The sequence below is a fragment of the Myiozetetes cayanensis genome, unplaced genomic scaffold, assembly GCF_022539395.1.
Source record: "Myiozetetes cayanensis isolate MyiCay16 unplaced genomic scaffold, myiCay2020 scf21, whole genome shotgun sequence".
Taxonomy (NCBI): domain Eukaryota; kingdom Metazoa; phylum Chordata; class Aves; order Passeriformes; family Tyrannidae; genus Myiozetetes; species Myiozetetes cayanensis.
Genome location: NW_026087423.1, coordinates 5964260 through 5991746, shown reverse-complemented (window position 1 = coordinate 5991746; position 27487 = coordinate 5964260). Strand labels below are relative to the sequence as shown.

At 41.0% G+C, this 27487-nt stretch overlaps 1 protein-coding gene across 3 annotated transcripts in view; it reads left to right on the top strand.

The window, feature by feature from the left end:
• Positions 1-27487, top strand: part of ZNRF3 (zinc and ring finger 3) — a 73755-nt gene that overhangs the window by 43077 nt on the left and 3191 nt on the right. The window contains exons 2-8 of one of the 3 annotated variants that reach the window (XM_050318586.1): positions 236-361; positions 16713-16787; positions 20118-20249; positions 21166-21276; positions 22460-22627; positions 24012-24114; positions 24871-26616. In XM_050318586.1, coding sequence (XP_050174543.1) covers positions 236-361; positions 16713-16787; positions 20118-20249; positions 21166-21276; positions 22460-22627; positions 24012-24114; positions 24871-26616 — 2461 coding nt within the window. Of the gene's footprint in view, positions 1-235; positions 362-16597; positions 16788-20117; positions 20250-21165; positions 21277-22459; positions 22628-24011; positions 24115-24870; positions 26617-27487 lie in introns of those variants that run through there. The other 2 variants (XM_050318589.1, XM_050318588.1) reach the window with 2 other exon arrangements.

The window sequence follows — 27487 nt, the reverse complement described above, 5'->3', positions numbered from 1 at the left end:
AATGATTGTTTCATAAGCAAGATGACAGTGACATTACATAACATTTTGATTTTGTACTCATGCTTCAGAAGTGTAATGGATTCTTCATATAGGCAACCTTATGTTTCATTTTTTCCGGTGTACCTTAATAAATAAAAGTGTATTTGTTAGAAGTTAAGGTATTCAAAAGCAATCTGTATGTTTTTTTTTTTAATTCTAATGATGGGCTAAAGGTTTTTTTCTGTTTCTATTTCAGATGCATCCACTCGGACTGTGTAACAGCAATGATGAGGAAGACCTATATGAATATGGCTGGGTAGGAGTGGTCAAACTGGAACAGCCAGAGTTGGAGCCTAAGCCATGTCTCACTGTCTTAGGAAAGGTAAGGGGATAGTTTGGAGCTGCATGTAACTGTTTCTTGGAAGGATTAGTTCCTTTCTGAGAAAAATCAGCAAGAAATAAACCAAGAGAAAACTCCCTTTACTCCACAAAATATTCCTGTTTTGCCTCTTTTCACACTAGATGCTTCAGGAAAGGTGATGTCATAACTCAGCTGATAGAGGTGGTGATGGGGAGCTGAGCGCACACATTCCCTTTGTGGGTTTTGTAGGAACCTAACAAAGGCTTAAGCAAAAATGGTTGTTAAGGTGAAGCAGTAGTGGAGTAGAAATTAGAGTGAACTGCAACTGTGATGCTGACTTGGTCAAAGCAGTCAAAATGAAAGCATCTTAGTGGTTTTCCTTTGGTACAGTTTTCTCAGAAGACATACATTAATTTCCACTTTTTGAGGAAAGACGAGTCTTCAAACCTAGAAAGATTGCTTTCATTGCAGGATAAATACATGTAATAACAAGTGAATCTTATTGTCTTGGTCAAAGAAATAAAGATTTTCATCTTCCTGGAGTCTCCCTGTGGAATGCAGCCTCTGGAATCTAAATTAATTGCAAAACTTTTCCCTTTGTTTTATGGGGTGAAGTCAAGTAAGATATCATTACTGCTGCCAAACACGTTAAAAAGGAAAGCAGAAAGCTGACCTTTTTTGTTTGCAGCTTAGAATTTTTGAACATTGAGGTTATTATATATTGACATTTGGAGTCTAGAGTAGTTGGAAGTGTGTGGAAGAGCATAGGCCACAAGTTCTACCAGTAACTGGGCAGCTGAAAACACATAAAGTAACTGGGGTTCATCCTAAAATCCAGCTGGCTCAAATTGGGTAGGGTAGTGTTGGTGACTTCAGGTGAGCAGTGTATCAGGCAGACAATAAAATCAAAGGTTGACATTTTTAAAGTAAAACTTGTCTCTGTAAATTTATAAACAAAACTTCTAAAAACTTCACCTTTCGAAGGAAATGGGAAACCATCGACTTGTCTAAAATTGTCTGCATGTTCCACTTGTGGTACACAGTGAGAAACATCCCTTAAGAAGTGATTTCCCTTTCTATTGAATTTCAGCGTAATACAACTTTTTTTTTTAAAACTTGGAATACTGTTTTTATTTCAGAGAAATTCCAGCTACTGGTTCTTTAATCTTAAAAGGATAAAATCTGAGGATAAAGTCTTGTGAGGATGGGAATTAGAGAAGATTGGGTACTGAAAGATGCACAGTAATCCATAAGTAAACTCCAGGAGTAAGTTGAGTCTTGGAGAAAGCCATTTCAGGAAGGAATCTGTTCGGTGAAAATTATGTGAGGAAATAGATGTGCAAAATAGATGAAGAAAGTGGAACCACAGGTCCCCTGCACAAACACTGTTAAAAATATATAGCTGATCCACTGCTACATACCCAAATCCCACCATGTCCTCTATATTCCCTGGCTTTGCCTCAGGAGCTCTGTAGCATCTCCTTTGATGCATAATGATGGTGGTGTGACACAGGGCCTGTCCAGAGAGTTTGGGCACAGTGCATCATGTGTGTCAGTTTATGTGCAGGAATTTCAACAGGTGAAAAAAGACTGGCCAAGGTTCTAGGCAGTATTTGCTTCTCAGTAACTGTACTACAGCTTCTTGTTCTGTATCTTCCTGTCTTTTATTTATCCTTCCCTTCCAAAAATATTTGTTCCCTCTTTCATGCTCACTGCTGTAGTTTCTTCTCTCCATCTTTTGCCTGCAATCTCTCTGCTCAGTCCTCCCTTTATGCTCAAGTTATGTCCTGATTTAGAAGGACTTCTCAGAATTTTTTTAATACTGTTGAGTGCAGATAGCAGCAGGAGCATCAGCCATGAGCTTCTTCCAGGTCTTTCACTTAAGTCAGCTTGGTTATCTTACAAGTTGTATTGCGATTGTCTGGGCCTCTGAATAGTTTGTTTTCCATGCAATTTGGAACAAATTGCTCCATAAGGATTCAATGTGGCCTCCTAAACTATTTTGCTTGGGTAAATATCAAACCTGCTGCATGTGTATATGTGTCGTCTTCTGGTTATTTTTAGGATTTGGCAACTGATTTAAAACATAAAAGGGAAAGGAATTAAAAAGGAAGAGGGAGAGGAGGAAAAATAGAAGAAACAGGAAAAAAACACAGTAAGGAATAAGGAAAGGAAAGGAAAATGGGGGAGGGGTGGCCTTGAACAGAGAAAGGAAATGGAACTTGTTTCATTTAGAAAAGGAGGAAGAAATAAGAAGTGCAAACCTACTATTTGTTCTTCATTATATATATATATATCTTCTTTCATTACTGTTGAAAACTTGGAATATGGTGAAGCAGAATGTAGACTACTTTAAAGGTGTTTATAGAGCTAAATTGCATGACACACAAATCTGATACAAACTTTTGTAGGGTTTTATTCCTATTGTTCATCTTGGTTATTGAGGTCTTTTTTGATTTAGGGGTTTTTGTTTTGGCGTTTTGTTTTGTTTATTAAAACTCTGGTTTGTGTTTTCAGAAGTTTTACTCCGCTTGTTTATCCATGGGTAGCTGAACGGAATTTAATGTTTTCATTTCCATATCGATTTTGTAACTGATCATCCTTTATAGTCAGGTTTATAAAGTGTAATGGAAATGGAAGTGTTTAAAAAAATATGTATCTCTTGTTTAAAGTGCCTGTGAAAACTGGACCCTGGTTGAAGCAAGGGGTGTGTGTGGCAGCTGTGATTTACTATTACCTTTGATCACAGTGCAGCCCTGTTTGAGGCAATGCTGCATGCAGGCAAAGCAAAGGCCTGGGTTTTACTGATCTCATGAGCTCCTGAATAGGGCTAGAAGGGGAATGACAGAGGAAGAAGAAAGCTTTTGGAAATGAAAAGGAAACCCCGTGAACCCGACCAGCATTATTGGCTGGATTTGCCTACCAGGGAGCCGCTCAGTTTCTGCCAGGCTAATTCTGCTTCAGCTTCTCTCCCCCACACCCCCGACCCCACCTCCCCCTCTCTCTTTCCTTCTTTCAGACTTTTTTTGTTTTTGAGGCATGGCTGTAGTAACTTGGTTCTCAGGCTGGGAACCCACTGAGCTGTTGCCATGGTCACTGGGAAGCTCTTCGTGCCATGTGCTTCAAAGGGAACCTTTCCCCTCCTGGAATTCCTCCCTTCTCTGCACACAGCACAATGAAACTCCTTCACTGCTGTAACTGTGCTTAAGGAAGGGAAAAGCAGGGTTGCCTACAATACCTGTTGCATGCCTGCATCCTGGCAGGGCTGGAGGACGCTGGGGGTTAAAACTGGGTGATCTTTAAGGTCCCTTCCAACCCAAACCGTTCTGGTATTTTGTGATTCATTGTTCTGTGGTGGCAGTATACCTGCGTGCACCCTGTACAGTCCAAGACCCCCTGTTCTTCTCCCACCCCAGTAATTTTTAAAGCAAATTACATCTGCCAAGGCTGTGAAGTACAACCCAGCAATACCATTGTTTTTATTTCAGTACAGGATAGATAGTGAGAAAATGCTGAAGATTTTCTTAAAAGTAGCACTTCTTCCCTTTTCTGCAGGCTTAAAAGTCCACAAGGAAGGATTTTGTTCTTATTTCTCTTCCAGGGACTGCTAAAGGGTCTCTTCTGTATTAATAGGAATTTGAGGATGTGCATCTGAACATAACCTAACAAAGAGAGGATGTCCCTGCTACTACAGCTTCCTGTTTTCTTCAGATCAAAGAAATCTGTAATATGAGGAAATTCCTAACAGTTCTTCCAGTCTCCATCCACTTCTTTTCTGTCTTTCAAGAGTTTATTTTCAAAAATTTACACTAATACTATCTAGAGGAATCTCTTGTTTTGCCATGTCATCATTATGATTATACTAGTTAGGCTTCGGCCAAAATCATCATGACTTGAACGTGCATCAGTCAAACTGTGATTCCTAAACCTTTTGTCTAACAACTTAGTTTAAGTACAAAGATTCTTATGAGGTAGTCAAACAAGAAATCGTGGGGCTATATTGGTAGTTTAGTTCCTGAATAAAGAGACATGTGTTCTAAGACTTGAGGAACAAGAGGTCCTGTGGAGAGACCATTTGAATCTTTTTCTTTCAGAGTTGCTGAAAGTAATAAAAAAAAGAAAGGAAAATAAAATCAACTGACACCTTTATATTAATAGGCTAAATTAAGCATATGTTCAAATTAGAAATGCAATGACCATATAAGTATACCAGTGAAGTGTCCAGTGGGAGTAGGAACAAGTAAGAGAAGGGAAGGTAAAGGGACTCCTTTTTCTGGTGGCAGTGCTGGCATAAAAGCACATCAGACTGTAGATTGAGAGAAGTGTTGCAACAGTATAAACTTCATATGGGTTGTTTTGAACTCCCAAACATTCTGTTTTAGGAAGGAAAATGTTATGAAGTAGAAAAAACTTTCTTGAATGAGACTAGACTCCTTTGGCTATGGACTACTCGATAGGTCTATATTGCACATGCCAAACATGGTAGAACTCTGATCAAAACACGAACTACATTTTTTATCAACCTCATTGTTTTGTAATGAAAAGAAGAGTATGAGTTTTGATGGAAAAAAAAATAGCATCCTGGCTAGTGTTAAAGACTCAGCCCTTCTGAATCAGTCATGTTCTTTAAGAGTCTCCCATTAACTTAGCATTGAAATTTATTTCCAAGGTCTATTGTCTTAGCACTACCTAAAATCAGGATTAACTGTGAAAAAGCATAGTATATATAATTGTAATCCTTGCCATCCATGTGTTTGTCTTTACTGTATTTGTTCTAAAAAAATATATTGAGAAACAGGAAATCACCATTTTCCTGGAGCACCAAAGAACATCCTAAGTGCTGTAATATCACGATTGTTTTGTATTATTTCCCACTTCATCGTCATTCGTAATGTCTGGGACACCTGAAATGTTAACATCCATTTTGAGCAACCATAAAACATCTTTAAAAATTATACTTGACGTGATACTGTTACCTGTGCAAATCCTTTTGGTGTAATTTATCTTCTGACATTCGTTCATTACTTTCCCAGTGCTAGCAGTGTGATCAGACCTCTACACCATCTAAACACAATGATTCCTGGAGTTCCAACAAAATTGCATAGGTGAGGTCAGAGGAGGGGGATAATACATGGTTTTTCAGGAAGAAGGTGGCTTTTCATAATAGCAGACAGAAATAGTCAAGAAGGGACATGTGTATATTTTTGAACAAAAAAAAAATTAACATAACCAATTGAAATCTGGAGAGAGGAAGGGTTTGTGTTGTGTATGGATTGTGTGGGGAAAGCTACAAAAGGAAAGAAAAGAACTGGATCAAAGCCAAAGAGGGAAAAGCTCAAAGGAATGGACAGACAAGGGCTGAATCAGGTTGTGCAGTTCAGCAGGAGTAGGTCTATCAGGTTTTCAGTCATGGGTAGTGATGGGCCCTTTCCACTGGTAACCAGTGCCGGCAGTCTGCTGTTGTATTATTTTACAAACTTCCTTTCCATGTTCACTGCACAGTTGGGAAAGCATCAGGTATTCATGCAGAAAGGCTTTCTCTTATGTTTGTTTCTCCCTCTGGGCACTCCTTAGGTTTGCCACTGTTGGATTGATTACTTTAAATAAATGTCCACTTTTAGAGCTGGGTCCTTAGCAGTCCCCGCCACCACGTTCCCTCCTTCCTAACCAACTGTGGAGCACAGCTGCTTCTCCCTTAAGCTAAAGAAGCAGCTGTTGTTGCACAACATGTGTTACTTGAGTTCAGCTCAGTCAGATCTCCCAGTGAAATTAATGGAAGTCAAGGCTGAGTAAAGACTAAGGAACAATTATTTAAAACATGCCAATAATAATAATAATAATAATAATAAAAGGTTTTATGTTTTAAGTTTTTGGACCATCGTTATTCTATGTGCCTTGTGAGCCTCTCAAACATTGAGAGATATTTTTATTTTACATGCAGAATCTACTTATTTCTCTAACAGGAGAAATGCATGATGGCAAACATGTTGCAAAAACTATAGAAATGGAGTTTGAAATAGAAAAGTGAATAGGCAAGTAAGTGCAGCTATGTTGGAGCATAGAAATGAGCACAAAAGAAGTCTAGCAAGCAGAATCGGATAAATGGACCAGAAAGTGAAGAAAATCAGGAGCAGATATGGAGGCAGGGAATGGAATTATTTAGGACTTCACAGATGAGTGACATGCCTAATTTTGGTGCACTAGGGGACAGAAGGCTTTGAAAGAAATTGGAGAACTTTGGAATGTAACCAGAGCTGCATCAGAGGGACTCCGATACTCAGAATAAAAGATGGGCAGATACAATTGACAGTGGTAGAAAACTGGATCCTAAGAAATTGCAGACATAAAGTGGGAATGTTTTGCAATGATTTTCACAGGATTGAAAGGAAAGAGAAAAACTTAATATAACACAAAGTGCACTTCGTATCTTACTGCTTTGAGATAATTTGCCAGAGCACGTTTTTCTGCTCTAAACATTTTATCTTTATGATGACCAGGTGATATTAACTAGAGGTGTGCATTTTAGGATAACATGATGATTTAATGTTTGTACTAAGTTCAAGGAATCACTTCCAAATTAATCAAGGGATCGTACTGTGAACTCAAAATGCAAGGTTTTTAGTCACTGTAGGAGCACTGACCAAGCTACTCACGATTCTTGCAGGTTAGTTCTTGAACATTAGAGGTGGACATATTTGTGGCATGAATTAGGTAATACAGATTAATTACGTATTATTAACATTCACACAGCTATTGCCTTAGAATTGCTCAGTAGGGATATGAAACTCTCACAGAAACTGTTAAAAATATCAAAAGCATGTATGTATTCTAGTGCACTGATGTCTCAGTTGTTGGCCCATTGGTGTTTTGCTCCATTGGTAAGCCAAGAGAATAAATACATCACAGACATTCAATTTTTAAAAATACTCAAAGAACTTGGTTAGCTTTGGATAGGAAAAAGGATGGGCCTTAGGCCTGGGGATCCAAATAACGAGCTTTTAAGTGGGTAGGGGGGAGGCTGCATTTGCAAAGAGCACAGAATCCATAGACTCCGAGTCCATGAACAGTGTTGAAACTCCCAGAGGGTCCCATCAGCTGACTGTAAGGGACTAATGAGCCAGTCTGACTGTTTATGGGCTGTGGTTAACCTCTTGCAAGTTAGGATTTCCTGTCGCCAGCAATGAACTGTGACCGCCAGCACCACAGTGTTAATGATGAGGTAGGGGCTGATGAATGGCTGGACTCCAGACAGCAGCCTTCACTGGCAAAGAATCAAGTGGCTAGAGGGGGGAAAAACATTGAAGTCTACAAGGGAAATAATGCAAACTCCAGAACCTATAATTCCCATGTTTAAAAAAAGAAAGGGATAAAGAAACTGGGGACAAATTCAACAAGTGAAGCTTTTATCTCTGCATTCTGAATAGAAGATTGTTCTTCAGCAAAACTGGCTGTAAAAGCCAGGCCAGTTAAAACAATATGCAGGCTGCTTGCCTCCAAGTAACCAGAAATTGTTGGCTCAGAGTAGCCTGCTCTGAGGAGCCAACCTGCTGGGAGACGTTATCCAAGCAACGGCTTGAATGTAATTCCTCCCGCTGTGGAATGGCTCTTTGGCAAATGAAGACCCTAATTAGAGATGGAAGGGTTTCTATTTTGTTTTTCTTTAATCCTTACCCCGAGGCCTCTGCAATACAGCCATGTCTCTGCTTGCGTGGAGAGAAGTTTCCAGTTTCCCTTTGTAACAAAAATCCTCCACCTTTTTCATTCTTGTTTTCCCCTTCTTTTTATCTTTTTCCTTTTTTTTTTTTTTTTATTTTTTTTTTTATTTTTAACAGAGTCAACAAACTAACAGCAAGGGCCCACCACAGTTTGGGACCTTGAAACTAAACTAATCCAAACCCAAGGATAACTGTTTGGAAGAAGAGCCAATCATCCTGTATTAGCCAGCCACGGAAAGTTGCTAGCTAAACTGGAATACTGGCCCACCATGCATATTTTTACTACTGAACTTAGTACCCAAGATGATTCTTGTTGTGGAGAGGGAGGATCTCACTGAATCAACAGTATTCTACTGGATACTAAGGGAATTTTACATGCCTTTGTTCAATCAGAAAGATAAAAGTCCCTGACTGGGGATTACATGCATTTCTGTAGTCTTGGATGCAGATGCTCATCCCTGACAAAGAGGTCAGAACCCACAGAGAAATTTGCTACAGCACTTTAATATGTGTAGAAGTGAAAATACATTTGCTGCTTGACAACTCACCTTGGTGTGCATGATGTCTGTCTGAGCATAGTGATGGATTGCATGCAGGCACTTAATAACCCTGCAAAAGGCACTGCATTTGCTGTCACTGTCAAGATTTGGATCTGTTATTTCATCATCTCAGATGATTGTGTTATCTCTAAAATGTTCTTGTTCGCAGTAGATACCAGCCTCTTGATGAAGGCCAGCTACCTGAGGATGAGGCTAAGCAGGACAGATGATACTAAGCACAAGTCACTCTGAATTCCTGTCAGTTTCTGACATTTGAAAATAGGTATAGACCCCAAGTTGGCCTGAATCACTCCTGACTTTTCATGTTAGCTATGCTTGCTTTCATTTCTTCTTAGCATATTTTGGTGGGCTGTGGTCATATTTATATTTTCTTTTCAAGGATAGCAGAATGCTGTTAATGAGCACAAAGCTCTTCAACCTTCGAGTAATTTTTGGTTAATTTAGATGTGTCACTATATCTTGGATAGACTATTGTAAATGCTTCTATAACCTTTACATAATTGCACACAAGCTGAAACTATTTAAAATTTCTCCTATTTACTAAAATATTTAAATAAAAGATTTGGGAACCATGGCCCAAAACTGTTGTTTTGTTGAAAAGAACTTTCTGCAATAAGGTGAGGCTTGTTTCTGCCAAGGATTAAACTTTCCCATTAAATTAACTGTGATAGATGGATTTCTTACTTAAAATTTTTGAAAGTTTTGCCATCTCCCACTCTAAATGTGAGACACAATTCTTATAATTCTTTGTTTTCCTTTTTGATGTAGATAAATACCAAATTACAATTTTAAGGTAGTATTCTATTAGAGTACATGCCTTATGTATCTGAGATAGGAGGAAACTTCGGTACATTCTATTTACACAGTTTGGGTACTGTAGGGATGGGTTTTTATAGTGGTCTACATTAATAGTTCCTTTATTTTACAACTCCTCCAATGCTTTCCCATATCTCCATTTTTTATTAGCTTCTCTCAGCACCACAGCATGCTTGTATGTATGTTTATGTATTTATCTTAGGCCTACTTTGTTTCTAGTTCATCTACTTTCAGTATATCTTCAGTGCAGAGATAAGAATTATCTGGGTTGTCTGTAGTGGTATTTTATAGCATAGGATATAGTACGTGTTTAGTACATAATTTCCACTCATCTTGTGACCTTTATGTTTTGGAGGTAACTGTGTATAGAAGTTCTGTTGCCTGGAAAAAGCTGGAAGGGTTATAATATGTAGCAGCATTTCTGTCAAACACCAGCGGTTGTCCTGAACGCTGCCACCCACCTCTTGCTGAGTGTGCTGGCTTCTCTGTGAATATGTAATCTAGTTCAAGACCCCCGTTCCCTCCTTTGATCTTTTCCAGTGCTCACCCTTCTCTTTGTGACTGCTGGCCCACAGAATGGTCTGTGATAGCAGAGGGCAGGGCTTTGGGAATGGAGCCTCATGACTCTGAAACGTGTCTCAAAAGATTTGCAACTGGCAGGCTTTGCTGTCTTCAGGATTAAATAAATGTCGTCTTCTTATTGTTTTTACTTGGTGTAGACTTAGAACTGATCAGTGTTTCTCCCTAACCCCAAAAAGAGATAGAGTTGTGTTTTCTTCTTCCTCATTTTAACTGAGAGCCTCTTAGTACTGAGTGGTATGAATCACATTGGTATATAGATATATTGTTGATGTGATTAAGTATTACACAAGGTGATATTTTTCTTAAAACTACAAGTACATAGTTTTTTAAGTTTGGGGTTTTTTTTACCAGAGAGGTACTTTCGGTTTAAATTGTAATTATGTTTTTAAAAATACTGCTTCACACTTCCTATACTTCTTAATTGATATGCAACTGTTGTAATGCCATGTAATTCAGTATCTCTAGGGCATGGGTATAAAACATATCCCAAAGTGCCAGAGAAGTTAAGTATTCCAGTCAGGGAGGGGGTTTATGCTGGTGTAATACTTGGGGATTTAACTGTCTTGTTGTGATATTCTGCCTTTGTTTTCAGACAGAAACCCAAAAGTTCCTTTCTTATTAGCTCAGAAAAGGCTTGAAATGGCATCCTGCTTATGCTTGACTTAATTTAGTTTCTGGAATTACCAGGGAGTTGTCCATTAACAGGGCTGGAGCATCAGTTGGTTAATTTGTAACTTCTGCTGTTTGCAAAGTAGATGATGCCCTTTTCTCCTTCCTCCTCTGCCCTGCAGAATTGCCCTGTGGCTTGGCTTGCTGGGCCACGGGTGGTTCAAGGGGCAAGATATTTTTGCTGATTGACTGAGCCTGATAGCAGGGTAGAGAGGAGAAAGAGAGGGGGTGCCTGTACTGTTCAGATGGTGGTGGTGGTATTCTGTGTGGCTCTGAAAGAGAGGGTTTTTTTAGTACAATTGTAATGGAAAAGTGTATTTGACACAATGCTGTGGGATTTATGCAAGGTTCTCAATGACAAGCAGAGTGCAGGGGATTGTTTAACTGGAGTGTCCTGGCCTGTGGCTGATGTGCCAAGCCTTTGCAAGTGCAGTTGTGAACCTGCTCTAGAAATGGGTGCCATGCATTTAATGAGATAACATTATATTTTCTTTTTCCCCAACAGTAGCTGCTGCTAAAAAACCAAAATATTATGCATAGTCAAATGTCAATAAGAAACACACAGTCTTGCTTACTTTAGTAGATATTTTCTAGATTTGGCTAATAATACCCATTGTAGTTGATGTTTTAGCAGCCAATACTTGTGGTGGCAACATCTGCTTGTCCTGACCTGCAGATTCATCCTGCATTTTATGTAAGAATCAGTGGTCTCTTTCTCATCATTAGAAGTTCCTGAGTTTTGTCCACACTTAACTGAGGACTTCTTTAAACTCAAGAGTCTCTGCAGAAATTAAACCCTGGTAATGTTGGCTCCTAATGCTTATTTCAGCACCAAAGCTGTCCTCTCAAATGAAAAATCAAATGAAGACAAGTCTGCAGAAGTGTCATAGATTAACCACACAACTACAGCAACTAGAAAAGCCAATATTCTAGAACCTGGTACTGCATTTTCTGTATCATACCTCTGGTAATACTGTGTACATCTTTGTGGTCTCACTTGATCTTGATATGGAGAAAACAGGTGCCAGTCAGTTAGTTTGTGAGTGCTAAAAATTATTGGAACAGATTTTGTTACTTTTGAGTCTGCTCAAGAGGAGACCATGACCACTGAATTGCTATATTCATCATTTATTTTAGTGAAATATTGCAGGTGAAAACCTCATCCCTTCAGCTATATTCCCTGGCAGCACTTTCCCTGTTGAAATTCTTGAACTACAGCACCTTTTCATTGAAAATCTTGTTCCTTGGAGTCACAGTGTTCAAGTTGCAAGCTACTGAGTGTTGTTTATATGTTACAAGTACATTGTGTGAGAGGCTGACTGCTTATTTCAAAGGACCAAAAGACAGCTCTAAGAAAGGTTCCACTTCACACCACTTGCATAATCCCACTCTTTTGGCAGAGTAATGACTCTGCAGTGTGGAGGGACCTGACGTAGAATATTGGATCTGATGGGATTAAACAGAAAACATGCTTCAAGTTCAATGTTTTTTAGTTCATTAAGAAATGGGGGGGGGTAGGGGAGGAGGAATGACCTCAAAAACAGACAGAGGAAATTCAGGCTGGCTCAGTTCTCAGCTAAAGGAGGAGGATGTACAGACTCATTTTATTGACTACTCTGTTCATCAGTCCGTGTCCAGAGTTAAAGTAACCATATTTTCTGCCCCCCAAAAAACGTTAGATGTATTGAAAAAAGAAAGAGAAGAGAAAAAAGCCATGGTTATCCCTCTTGGAGCTGGGCTGTTTCCTCAGTTCTGAGTGAAAGTAGTGTTTTGCTTTCAGGATCCATAGGACTATCTTCTGTATGCTATATCCTTACTCTTCTGCTTCCCTTTTTGGAAGACCAGCTGATAATGCTGGCACCTGATGGAAGAGTTTGCTAAAAGCAATTTATTGGCATTTGTACTGTTTACCCCTTAAACCAATGCCCGATCTCCCCTTCCCCATCTTTATGATTTTCTTAACCCAGGGAATAAACTCCCTCATGTACCACATACCATAATTATAATTAATATTTGTTATCTAGAGTGTACTAAATTCCAGGAAGATAATTGCTACAGTTGGATGAATGATTCAACAAATCCAGGAAGACAGATAGGTAGTTTTTACTGTAAGGACATTTGTGAGAACACAGTGTTAGAACAGCAGGATATGTCTGTAGTTTACACAGGCAGCCAATACTTTTAAAGCATCTTTCTCTCCCTTTAGTCTGTCAGTATTATCTAGGATATTAATTTATTGAAAAACAAAAGTTTATTTGTAAGTAGTAATCTGGCTCTACCAATAGCCATTTTCAACAAAAGGTACTCTCATGATAGATGTGTAATGTGTTACTATACTGATGTAAATGGCAGAGCTAAAAGTGCTTAAAGAACTTTGATCTCTACCTATGGTTCAAGCCTCAGTCCTTCTGTAATTTATTCACTCTCTGCAACCCATTAGATTAGAGTGTCATGTCCTCACGTATAAGTATTACTGGATGTTGTGAGGGAATTCTAACTGGCAAAGAAGTAAGTGTAAATGAATAAAGGCTAATGTTGTTGGTATGATTTTCCTCTTAAAAGGGGACCTTGTTAAGCAGCTTCTTATGATGGTTTCTCCACTGTTGCATACTAACTGGCATATTAATAGGAATAAGGTCATACTAAAAAGCAGAGGAGGAGATGCTTGCCATGTTCATATCTGCAAGCATGCAGGGTCCTTCAAGATGAAACGAAGTGGCTGAACTTCTTACTGGTTTGATTGTTGCTGTCCTACCTGCTTTGAATGAATGAAAGGAAGCAGTGCACCTGTTTAATAATTATCTTGTCCCTCGGGTTGAAAGTTTGCCTCATCAAGGAAGTTGTTACTTCCTTATTGTGTTTGCCTGGCACAGGAGAGGAGTGCAGAGCTCTTAAAATCTTTCTGGTGTTCTTGGAGGCAACAACTTAAGTTTCCTCAGACCTGGAGTTGTGAAGAGATACTTTCCTTGCACTTCTGTCACATGCGTTTCCTCTTATCCTTTTCTAGATTACAAGGCCTAGTAAATTTTGCCAGATTTTAAACTGAGACAGTATTTAATGGCCATTGTAGTGGTAATGGTTATCAACAGTAAGTTCATAACAAGTATGTCTCTAAAATACACTCTAAAATAACTTTTCATTAGCCTTCTGCATGAGCTATGACAATCTCCAGGCAAATTAAAATGCCTCAGAAACACAGATGAGGCCATTATTATGCATTTTTAATAAAAGTCCTTTTAAAATGTGTAATAAACATATCATATCCTTCTGTTTATGTTTTTCTTCTGAGTATAAAGTAGCCAAATGTATTCTTCAATAGGGAGCTTTTGATGAAGTCCTAGGCTGGTGATGTTAAAGGAATTGAGGAAGGGCAAATTCAAGGGTGGGTTTTGTTTCCCTTTACTTTAGAGGCACCTAAGACCTACTTGTATCTGTCCTGTATTTTGTGGTTTATTATGTTTGCATTCAAGAATAAAAGTATTTTTGAACTGCCAGTACAGGGCTTGCTGATGGGCAGTTAGCTGCTGACCTACACAGAATGTGTATGACATCTCTGGAGCTCCAGTCGGGATGTAGGAGCCCTTTTTGGGAAAAGTAAAGGTTAGGATGATGGTGTTTGCATGAAGTAGCAGCCATGCAGAGCAAACAGGTCAGTCCATTGCTTTGTAGTAGCATAAATGCAGATTCTGAACGCAGAGACAGACTGTGAGGTTGTCAATGTGAACAAAAAGTGATCACTTGAATTACAAAAAGTGCAGTTACCAATTTTTTTGTTGTTTCTACTACTATGTACGAAAAAGGAAAAATACTGATATGTAGTCATAGTTATTTATTGTAAGCCACAGAAGACAATCACAAAAAAGGATATGCCTGGTATCTTTCCTGCTGTCAATTGCATGGGAATTCTGTTGTGGAAATGCCTGTTTACTTGCCACAGGTGTTGTAAAGGTAAAGCAGGTACCGGTGTACTTTTTCTTCCCCCTCATCCAACACATCTATTTATTTTTCATCTAGGTTTGGTCACTTTCCTTAGAAGAACGATTTGGGATCTTTAAATGCTGCATAGCCTCAAATGAAAAAGCCGGCCGGCTTTTAACGACCGGCACTATTGAAAGTGGGACTTAACATTGCCGTGTCATTTTGAGCTGTCCTGATTACCGAGTTGTGGACAGGGGTATCTTCAAAGACGTTTAGGCTTTAATTAACCTCCAGTATTTTCTGTTCTTTGCGATCGGCGTTTGAAGCGCGGCAGGAACAGAAACCCCTCCGTGTCCCCCCCGTCCCCGTGGCCGCCGAGCGGGAGGGACCTGCGGCCACCAGGGGGAGCCGTGAGGGGGAGAGCGGCCGGAGCCGTGAGGGGGAGAGCGGCCGGAGCCGTGAGGGGGGAGAGCGGCCGGAGCGGAGCCGTGAGGGAGGAGAGCGGCCGGAGCCGTGAGGGGGAGAGCGGCCGGAGCTCCCGGGGCTCGGGCTGCGAGCAGCAGAGTGAAACGAGCTCACCCCGTGTTCTCCAGCACGGCTGTTGAGCTCGGCCGGGGCTTCTCATCCCTTAACGCCCGGCGGCGGAACCTTGCTGCGCTGTGTACGTGCTCGTTCAGCGCGCTCACGAGTTTAATGAGGTTTTTATCAGCGCCAGTCTGTTAAATCCCTCTTTAAAAATGATCTTCAGAAATCAAGGGGCCTTGCTTCTTGACTGACCATCCTGAAAAAACAGTTAAGTGGCCTGAACAGTTCTACAGGCACTGCATGTCTGTAAGGGGTGCCTTCTAGGTAAACCTATGATGAGCCCTCACCTCAGGGCCACTACGACAGAAAATGCGTGATAGATTCCTTTTAACTCTTCCTCCCCAGCAGCTTCTAGTGATTAACCAGGTGTGCTGACTTCAAAGGGGACAAATACCTGGTGGGCTGAGAAAAAGCTCCCATTTGGGCGCTGGTTTCTCTCGTGTGCTGATGGGCTTTGTTCATTTCAAATGAAAACAAAACATGAGAGCAAAGAAAGAGACCTGGAGGTGTTCAAACTAACATTTCTGTACTGGCCAACATTCTTCCTGGAAAATGCTGGGTGATGTTTCATGATTTATCACTTTCATATGTTTCTTTTATATCTCAGTGTTAAGTTCAAGTTCTGTAGGTCTCCACAAAGGGCCAGTGCTGCCTTCTTTAGTACTGTAATGGTGATAGTTGTCATCGCTTGGAGAAATAGTTTCTTGCATTCTGCATCCATAAAGGCAGCAAAAACTTGAAAAGTTTCTGGGAGTGTTTGCTCTGTGGAGCAAACACTGAGCAACATTTAAACAGAACTTAGAGAGGCACAGTGGCAGAAACTGGTTAAAAAAACAGTCTTAGTCTTGGTGATTAAAATACTGTTTTCTCTCTCCTAGAAGATTTTAATATGTTCTAATACCCCCTCTGTGCTGTTGGTAACTCCAACTTTGGACTGTGTATTTGATGAAAAGTGATGCACTTACATAGGTCTGATCTTATCAGTGTGTGTGCAACAGTTCTGACCTCTGATGGTCAGAAAAAGCAGTATCCTCTGAGACACTCATTGCAAGGATTGTGATATACTAGTTTATCATAACTGCGAGAATGACACTGAAAAACTGTAAAGAACCCGATCAACCTTTATTTTCTACACTAGTGAGCTTGTCTCCACCCAAGTCACAGGGAAGATTGTTTTTGATGGCACTTCAAAGTAACGTGGAGTAAAAAGAACATAATTTAATTTTTAAAAATTCTTATATTTAAAGTCTTTAGAGGGTCTGAATCACATTTGAATTCCTTTAAAAAGTTGTTGAAAGAGGAATTATAAAAGGAAGGAACAGAGGGATTGTAGAAGCTTTAGTGAAGTTTAGCTACATTCTATGCTGATTCAGGAACTCCTGTGTTTGTAATTATTCTGTCATTTGTTTTAGCTACACAGAAACACAAAATGTTGTTTGCTATCTGGAGATGAGGAGAGAGAGTCATTTTTGAGGTAAGAAGTCATCTTTTGGGGTGGGACTGAGGATGCTGTCTTTCTTATTGCAGGCAAAACGAGCAGTACAGCGAGGAGCCACAGCGGTCATCTTTGATGTTTCTGAAAACCCAGATGCCATTGATCAGGTATGAAGAAGGGAGCCTAGTTATTTTACGGCCTCTGTTGGGTTCTTTTAGGGTTGCTGAGGCAAGACTTGAGAGCATATGGGTCTCAGAGCACGCCTGCCTGTAGACATGCAGCTACTGACCCTGGGTAACATGATGCTGTGGTTTTCCCGCTCTTCTTCTGTTAGGCAGAAAGCAACATAGGTGGTGTAAATCTGGTAGAAAGGGAAAAGTTTGGGGACTTAGATTTTTCTTCTAACTTTTGCTAGAATCCAGAATTCAGGTCTGTGATTAAGGTTTTGAAAGAGGATGGAGGCAAATTTTTTGTGGCCCGTTATCTAATCAAGGAGGTTTTCTTTGCCCAGCTCTGTGTACAAAACACAGGATGTTTGGCCCATTCCAACCTGTGATTGTATTGTTGAATAGCTGCTATTTTTGAGATTGCAAAATGACTTTCAGACCTGTTTCTAAACAAGTTTCTTTCAAAACTTATAACTATTTTCTTCTCGTTCACAGCTGATGATTTCTGCCTATGTATTTTGTGGACAAGCAGGGTTTTTCTTCTTTTTCCGAGTCTTGGTATAACTTCCATCTTTTCATTTGAAGTGGGTGAGGTAATAGCTCTGTGAAATGTTTCAAGATCCAGCCAATGCTGAGTTATTTGAGTGAAGAAACATAAGCACAAAAATAGTCTGCATTTGGTTTAGTTCTGTTTTGTCTTGAAACAAAACCGCTGTTTCTGCTACAGCAGAAATGAGTGAAGCTGAAGGTTTTTAAGTGCAGCCCGAATTTCATGGGGGAAAAAGAGACCATCAGTGTTTACATTAAAAAAGCTGGCTTTAATTCTGAAATGAGCATCTGTTGGACAGAAGAATGCAGAAAGACTCTGTTCAAGGAATGCTTTGAGAATTGTGCTCTGCATGTGCATCAAGGCTGCAGCCTTGATCTTGAAAACATTCTCAGGGATATTTTTCCCCCTTTTCTACACAGAAAAATATCTTCACAAAGATGTAGTCTGTCTCTTTCATTTTTTTTTCTCCGAATTACAGCTTCTGGATACTTTCAGCCACACTGCTCTGAACTTGAGTTCTGAGTTCTGAATGTCTTGCTCTTTCCCTCTACCAGCAGCAACTGTCCTTCCTTGATTCTCAGTAATAAATTGGGTGTAACTGGTCCCAATAGCTGGGTGTAGTAGTCTATTGGATTTTTGAATATTTGGATACCAATAACATGGAAGGAGGTTAGTGGCTTTAGAGCAGTAGCTGACAAAGTAGGCTCTGTTAGACAACAGAGCAGTAGCCTGTGCAAACACTCACAAACAGGAGAGGAATGTCTAGACTTAGCTTTCATCCTCTAAAAGTAAGAGTTACTTGGATGGCTCCGTTCTCATGCTGCTCTGGACACATCTTTTTCATGAGTTTTGATTCTCATCCAAAGTCTTCAGAACACTTGACATCAAAGGTGCTAATTAATTTGTCTTTAAAATAAGTACCATTTTGGCACTCACAATGCAATTGTGGAAAAAATGACAGATGGATGAAAGTGGAGGAAAAACTGACGAGAGTTAATTGGGGTATCTTTGGTTCAAATAGAAGTATCCTAAGACACTGAGGGGAGCTTTCCAGGAAGTTTTCCCAGGTATGCTTGTTACCAAGCACTAGAACAAATGAGGGAGAATGCTTTGAAAGGGAGGAGTGTAGTATTATGAAAGGCAAAAAGAGGAGGCAGTCCTGACCATAAGAATTATCCTCAGATAATTTAGTAGCAGAATTACTACCAAATGAAAGGGCTTTGCCTACAGATTTTGTGGTGTTTATTTCCATTGTTCTATCTTCAGCTGTAGATTAAGAATTAAACCTTTATTTTGAGAAACAGTCTGTGAAGTCTGATTTGTTATTAAGTTTTACTTTTGCATATTTGAAGAGGAGTAACAGCACTCAGAGCATCATGTTTAGCAAGAGTCTGGCAGTGTTCAAAAACGACTGAGGAATCAGGTGAATTCTTTCTTAGACAAGAAATCTTGAGAGAGAGTGTGTGTCTAGGAATGTAAGGACAGTGATTGGATTTGGCCTTAGGCCAGCAAGGCTTGTAGACACATGGGATTCCTGGATACTAAAAAGTATCAATGAAATCTGTAACAATCATCTGGTCAGCTTAAGTAGAGTGATCATGCTGTAATCAGGATGATGGCCCAGTCAGCTGGTAATTTCTACATGGTTTAGCCAGAAGTAAGAGGTAGATAACAACAATGTAGATATGTTATCTCATCCATAAGCTGCTCTTGTTCTATTTCCTCACATTCCTGTCATCTCACTCCTTTCCCCTGTACCATTTTCATCTGCTTGTCAGTGCATTGCTAGTTTTATACCAACCAGCCTCTCTGCAAGGATTGTTTTTGAGAATCAGAATAAGCTATATGAATTTATCATGTTGGTACCATTTTGCAACAGAACTGATTCTTTTGTCTAGTTATTACCCTCTCTGGTGTATAATTTATCAGATTGTTGTTCTGGATTTGTTGGCCAGAGAAGTTATGCATTCTACACACTTAAAGGTTTTCAGCATCTGACTGGATAAAGCCCTGAGCAGCCTGGTTTGATGTCATAGCTGCCCCTGCCTTGACCAGGAGCTTGGGGTCATGACGTGCTTTCCCCCTTTTCTGATTCTGTGATTTGGCCTTTCTAACAAGACTTAGCTGGACCTGGAAAGAAGTTTCAGGATGAATTAAGTGGTCTACTCATATGCTTTAGTGTTTGAGGTTGCCCAGCTGGCAGTCAATAGGTCTAGTGGTTGCTAGAACTCAAGTAACTTTGAATGAGTTTGCTGAGTTAAACAGCAGAAGTTACTGACTTAAATAAATGGGCCAGGTACAAAGAGCTTGAAAGGCAGCACTCTGATACTGAGCTTGTTCAGAGAGCTGAAGAAATTTACATGTGAATAATGTAACTACAAAGTTGAAATAAAAAGATTGATAAAATGTAGCAAGGACAATTTTCTTGGAATGTGTGGATTTTTATACTTTGTGAGGTTTAACTGATTACAGTAACGATATATGCAGTGGTACATAATGCAGTTAAGTTAAAGCTACTGTTCAGAAAATAGCATTTGCTTACCCTTAATCTTAGTTTTGGTCAGTTAAAAAAAAAAAAAAAAAAAAGGCAGCATAAATCAAAAGTTTAATTCAGGTTTAACTCTGTGGAACACTTAACCCTACGTCTATGCTAGAAGAGAATGATGCTTGAATCAATTCCACATTCGTATTCCTTTGTTCTGCTCTCCATTGCCCAGAAGAAAGGTGGTTTTCCTGAAACGTGCCTTTAGAGCAGATTTGTTTGTTTTGTTTTGTTCTAGCTGAACCAGGGCTCAGAGGACCCTCTGAAGAGACCAGTTGTGTATGTGAAGGGTGCTGATGCTGTCAAGCTGATGAACATCGTTAACAAGCAGAAAGTGGCACGAGCCAGGATTCAGCATCGCCCCCCACGGGTGAGACTTTCAGAACCTTTCTCTGGGTATTACAGTGCTGTTGTTGCTGCAAGCAGGGCTTGCTCACTGCCCTGAGGGTGAGCATGTTTTGATGCTCCCCGTGTGCATTACTGCATGTGAAATTCTGTTGACCTAAATAAACTGAGCAACTGCACTGTGGACAAGCAGCGACGCTTGATGTAAGTATAGAATCCACAGTGTGGCTTCTGCTGTGTCTCATAAGGATTCTTTTGAGTATATGAATGGCTAAAAATTTACATAATATAAGTTTTCTTTTTCTTGATAAGTAACTTTATTATTGCACACTCCTGGTGGCTCAGTTTTGTTAGGTGGTCTGCCCTATGTTAACTAATAATTCTGTGTGGTATTTTAAATATGGATTAATTATTTGATATATTTGTAATTGTAATATAAAACAGTTTTTCTGGAGGTTTTTTTCTAACACTCTCTACATGTAGTTTACAGAAGAACAAAGCTAGAGGTCATCCATGTCCCAGTTACCACTTTGTTTGTGTGGGTTTTTTATGGAATCCTTCTATTAAGAAATGTGTTTGAGAAGTGGGCTGTTGGCTTAAATTCCAGTGTTGATTTTCAGTCACTTAACCTGCAACTCAGTAAATCATAAAATTTGTGATTTCACTCAGTGAAAAAACCCGAGTTTTGCGGTTCAGAGACTGTAAATCTGGCATCTCATGATTGGCACTCTGTGTATTCCATTCACTTGTGGTGGCATATGAAACCCAGGTTTTGTCTCGTAGAATCCCAGCTGATGAACAGAACAGCGTGTCCTTTGACATTTGCCATTGTGACTGTGTACACTTGACAGTGACCACTAAGAAGTTAAAAAAAAGAGAGACAATAGATTTGAGTATGATCTAAAGGAAGGGGAAATAATATTTCTGTTTTAATTTTTAAGCAACCCACTGAGTACTTTGATATGGGAATTTTCCTGGCCTTCTTTGTGGTCGTTTCTCTTGTTTGCCTCATTCTCCTTGTCAAGATCAAGCTGAAACAGCGACGCAGTCAGGTAAGAGCAGTAATGGGATATTCACTGAATGCTGGAAGTTAACTTCTCTTACTTTGTCCTAGAACTTACTTGCAACTTTTGGAAATGCCAGACACTGACCTACAATAGCCATCTTTGGGAAGGGGTTTTATCCATACATGTAGGCCTTTGGAAGAACTTGGAAATGTCTTTAAAGGAGATCTATATTGATCCATGATGTTCATTGAGTTAAATCCTGAAATCAAAATAGTACAGAAGCAGTCCATTTATCCATTGGGAAGGAAGAACATTTCTGAGTGTTCAAAGATTATCAGTAGCACTGGTGTCCTTCTAAAGAAGTTCCAGCTCTTGTTGCTGTATTTTGGAGAGGATATCAGGACTGAAGATAAATTGCAGCTCTTTTGAATAGGATCTATGGATTCTTAATGGGAGAGGTTTTCAAGGTAAAAAGTTTGGTTAGGAGAAATTCCAGGTGATGTACTTGGAGTTTGTCCTGTCAAATATGAAAGGGAAAGCAAATAGAAGCTAATGGACTTTGAAATCTCTAGGTGTAAACTGTCCAGTATATACACATGTAAGAGGAATGCAAAGCATTCTGGATTCTCAGGACTCTTCTTTGGACATGCTGAGTAGGAATCCAAAGATGTTATGGACCATCACCAGTGTTAAAAAAGGGCATGATAAATTCTACAGTAAAACAAAAACAACACACTGCCTGTCCTAAATTTGTGCTATTGATTAAATCTGGGGGGAAGAGGAAATGATACAGCTAATTTAGTAACATTTCATTTTAATCCCTTTCTCAAGTGTTGCTCCTGGTAATATGGTAGTAATATGGTAATATTGGGGCATTGCAGTCAATACTGATGATTCAAAAAAGGTTCCTGGCCAAGTGTTATATGTTGGCTGCAATAGTTGCTCCCTATCAACTGAGCAGTTCCAGTGTATCCCAGTTGTCAGCTCCTTCACACTGTTTCAATTCTAAGTAGCTGATCATTCTCACTACTGCATGTGGCATACATTCTTTTCCTGAGGCTTCTGATATAAATTCTAATTAACCTTCCCTCTGTTTGATTTATGAAATTGTACGTCACTGGGCCTGACATGATTTGTAAGATACATTATGATGGTGTTTCTCTATTACTACACTTTAGTCCCATACACAGCAGCATTGCCTTTTTTTTTTTTCTTTCCTCTGATGTAGAATTCCATGAACAGGCTTGCAGTGCAAGCACTGGAGAAAATGGAGACCAGGAAGTTTAAGTCCAAAAGTAAGGGACACCGGGAGAGTAACTGTGGAGCGCTGGACACACTCAGTAGCAGCTCCACCTCTGACTGTGCCATCTGCTTGGAGAAGTACATTGATGGGGAGGTAAAGGATAAATGGTTTCTTCAACATGGGCTGAGGATGTGGCTGGTTTTAGCACTGTGGTACGTGGCTGGCTGTTGGGTACATTGTGCACTGAAGTGGTGCCACTTGCCAGTCTGATCACATGGAGCATCCCAGTCAGCCTCAGCTGCATTCTGCAGCTCCAGAGTGCCCATCCTACAACGTGAGAGACGAGGGGTCTCATTCTGCAAGTCCCTACCCTCATCAAATTGCATTTCTGAGGAACAAATCATAAAGAAGTCAGGGTTGCCTCAGCAGGCAGTTCTCTGGGTGTTTTTGACAAGTTGTGTGCTAAGGTGATGATCCGTGCAAGCTCTGGATGTAAGGGATACATTTAGTGTTTCGCTGTTCAAGATTTGATGGCACCTTGTCTTTAAAATGTTAGGTACACAGCACTGCTGGGAAACCAGAGGAGAAGATGCCAAAAGGTTCAGGAACAGTTTGTTGACTCCTCAGTTACCACCACTGTACTGATGTCAGTGCTTACTGTCAATGACAGTTCTACCCAAAGGAAGCAGTGAAAGGGTGAAATAGAAAATAATATATAATCTTATAATCTCAATCTTATAATCAATAGAATAGAGGCAGTCAATTCACAACTATAAACTTCCATTACAAAGATTAGGTCAGTCACAAAATGATCAGATATTTTGAATGGTTTCTGTTAAAAAAAAAATGACAGAGTGGGCTAGGACTCTTTGGTCCTAGATTGCTTGGGGACAGAGGGAATACAAAGACCTGAATGGAAATGTGAGAATAGGAGTCACACGTTTTTTCCAATACAAGATGGGGTGCAATTCAATGAAACAATCTGAATCAAAGTGTAATGTTTCTCCCCCAGCAGGTAGTAGCCCTGTTGCAGGTTTATGAACCAGTAGATATCCATCAGGCTCAGGAAATCCTGTAAAAAGATAATAGCTGAAGGATAGGAGTGCTGGGCAAGGGAAAAAGTATCATATACTCTGTGTTGGTTTTGCTTTTCCTTGAGTGTTTTCCATTGCTAATAGCAAGGTACATCATTACTCTTGATTTATTTTTTTTTAAAGTTCATTTAATGTATTAAGGAAAACTTAAGTGATGGGCTCCTTCAAGGTGTTGAGTCATAGAGACACAAAGCAAAAGGTGTTCTAAAGAAATGTGCTATGTCTGCATGGAGTTCTAATGTGCCTGCAGACTGTTCTTTTAGAGACAGCTGATCACTTGATGTTGTGCTTTTGGCTCTGTTGATGGCATTTTTTCCCTCTTACCACTTTGAGACTGGGAATTGATGTGCTCAGCAGCTAGGTTGAAAAAACTAGTAACAAACTGGAAAAATTCACTTGTTAGGAAGAAGTACTTTTTCATAGTCCTTCATCTGTTCCTGTAGGAACTGCGTGTCATTCCTTGCACTCACCGGTTTCACAAGAAATGTGTGGATCCTTGGCTGCTGCAGCATCACACCTGCCCTCACTGCCGCCACAACATTATAGGTAAGTGCTGCAGTGGGGGTGCTCTCGTGTCCTTCATTTCAGACCTAGCAGCTCAACAGATGAAATGCAAATTGCCTGCTTGTGAATCTCCGTGGAGCTCTCAGCCTTTATGGTAATGCAGCCCCAGAAATACAGTTAGTCCTGAACTCTTTGGGAGGGGCTGCAGGCCCTACAGAGCCCTGTCCTGCCGTGGGCTGGGGCTGCCCAGCCGAGGGCAGCGTCGCGCAGCTCCTGAGCATGGGGACACGTGGAGCAGACGGATACATTTTCCCTTGGGAATTGTAAAGAAGACAAATGTGCGGGCGTTTATTTTTCCATGGTGTTGTAACTTCGGGTATGGTTTCCCTTACTTGCCCTCTCCCCCTTTCATTTCCTCTGTCTTAAGAAAGTTTTCTGTTAGTACGCATTTATGTAAAATGATGTGTAAAGCGAAAACTTGAGTGATGACTTCCAGCCTCGCTCAGCCTCTGCCAGTTCAAGAATACTGTGTAAGTAGCAGGTTTTGTATATATGAGAGCAGTACCTGAAATAAGTTCGCTCCTCTTCCTTTTTAAGCAAATACATTTGAGTGTATCAGAGGCTTCCAGGCAGATGCTCTTGACTTACTTTTTCTGTTTTGTTATTTTTCCTTCTGCGTAAAAAATTGGTGCGTAACGTAACAACACTCAGAACAAAATATCCCACTTCCTTGCATGAAGTGTATTCCTTTTTATTCCCTGCTAGTTCTACTTCTCCATTCTTATTTCTCTCATTCAGAACAGAAGAAAGGAAATGCGGGTCCAATCTGTCTAGAGTCCGTCAACCCAGCACGCAGCCGGCAGCAGAGGGTGATCCTGCCTGTCCATTACCCAGGCCGAGTGCACAGAGCAAACCAGATAACGGCGTATCCCACTCGGACGAGCATGGACCCCCACGGGAACCCCATCACAGTACTTACAGTCGAGCGGCACGGTGAACAGAGCCTCTACCAAGCCCCGTCCCCAGCCTACATTCAGAGTTACCAGCCTATTCATTTGGATCATGCTTTAAACACACATCACTGTAGCCTGGAACACAGGGCTTACTCTCCAGCCCACAACTTCCGAAGACCCAAATTTGGGGGACGCAACTTTTCCAAAGCAGCGTGCTTTTCTCGATATGAGACCATGTATCAGCACTACTACTTCCAAGGCCTTAGTTACCCTGAGCAAGATGGACAGCTTCCAGCTGGCATTTCCTCAAAGGGTCCTTCCCGTGCCTTTCAGCCTGGTAGCAGCATGCTTTTCCCTCCCGTGGTACATGTGATGCCCTCATCTCGCTTGGAGAGCGGCAGTACCTCCAGCTTTAGCTGCTATCATGGTCACCGTTCAGTGTGCAGTGGATATTTGGCTGACTGCCCTGGGAGTGACAGCAGCAGCAGCAGTTCTGGTCAGTGCCACTGCTCCTCTAGCGATTCCATGGTTGACTGCACTGAGGTCAGCAACCAGGGGGTTTATGGGAGCTGCTCCACCTTCCGCAGCTCTTTGAGCAGTGACTATGACCCATATGTTTACCGCAGTAAGAGCCCTTGCCGAGTGGGTGAGGTCGGTGGTGCAAACAGGGGTGCAATCGTTCTCTTGGAGGGCCCCCACCAGGACGAGCTTCCAGCTCACGGTCACAGTGTGGTGGGTGCTGACTGCCGGCTTGTGCCAGCTTCTTCCTCAGGGGACCAACTGTCTAATTGCAGCATGGATATGAACTATAGCAGTAATTCCTCACTAGAGCACAGGGATCCAAATGGCACTACCTCAGAGGGAGGACCTGAGGCCACTCCTGGTGCTGCCTTGGATGTTAAAAGGAACTGGAAGAATCCAGAGATAGCAGGGTCGATTTCGGAGCAAGCATGCGCATGCTGCTTTGAATTCCAGCACTCTGCCCTGGAGCCTAGCAATGGGACAGCTGACTGTAGTGCACTCTTCCTTAGCTCTCCGCTGTGGGGGACATGTGGCCAAGGAATTGAACCACAGTCAGGGAACACCCCAGGCTTGTACAGTATTAACTCAGACCACTTACATAGGACAGATGGGGTAAAATATGAGGGGTTGCCCTGCTGCTTCTATGAAGAGAAGCAGGTAGCCTGTAGTAGCAACAGTGGCAGTGGAGGTGGTGGCTGCTATACAGAAGACTATGCAGTGAATGTGCAGTACACGGTTCCTGAGGACACCTTGCCAAACTGCTGTAAGGGTGTATGTGATCTGGGTCAACGCATTCCCATAATTCCTGAAGACAGAGACTGCGAGCTGATTCTACCAACAGAGCACCAAGGGACCCACACAGGAAGCTGTAGTTCCTGGGATGGAACACCTGAGCTGGATACTTACCTGCACTGTCAAGGTACTGGAGAGGTACAGGCCGAGAGGGAGGTGTGCTATGAGGCAACGTCATTCCTGCGGCAGAACTACTCTCAGGAGGAGGAAGCTGGAATGCTCTTTCCCAGTCCCACTCTGAACTCCCAGAAGCTTATGACAACCACAAAGGTCACAGGTAATGCGTGTGCTTTTTTTGATTACTTGCTCCCTTTCTTAGCGTATGAAATGCTGTCGGCTGCTTAGGTACCTGCAGCCATAAAGGTGCCTCCATCCTTTGCATTAGAGCAGGTTATCAACTAACCCTTTGCCCCAAAGTGCTGTTCTCTTGTTACCTGTGCTCATTTGGGCATAGCTGGAGGAACAGAGGAGTAGTTTACTATCTAACCCTATAAAAGCTTTTGTACTCATCCTTTGTGGGGAGGAGCAAAAGTGACTGCCAGTACCAGGCCCCCCTTAGAGTTCCCACAGCCAGGGACAGCTGTGGTGAGTTGCTTAAGGAGGCAAGGCCACAGTGCTGAGAGAGGACAGACAAGCTGAAGGTTAAAAAAAAAAAAAAAAAAAGGAAAAGTGAAAATCTTGAAATTGCTGTAGAAGAATATGTGGGAAAGTCTCTGCTGTGGACATAAACAAGGGGAAAAAATAATCACTCACAGAAGGAAGGGGATATTCCTTACCTGCTTTGCCAGGGCTGTTTTAAGGGAGTTCATAGAATCACAGGATACCCTAGGCTGGAAGGGACCTCAGGCCATCATCTACTCCAACCTGCTCAGAGCAGAGCCAGCTCTGAAATCAGATCAAGTTTGTTAGGTTAGACTTAGTTTATCCAGCCAGGTTTTGACAACCCCTAGGGACACAGAGTGCACTCCCGTCCTGGGCTCTTGTTCCTGTGCTTGACTGCCAACATGGTGAAAAGATTTTCCTTATATCCAGTCTGAACATCTCATGCTTCAACTTAAGCTCCTTACCTCTTGTCCAGAATGCATGTCTGTGAAGACTGTGGTTCCATTGTTGTGACAACCTCCACGCAGGTATTGCAGAGCTTCTAG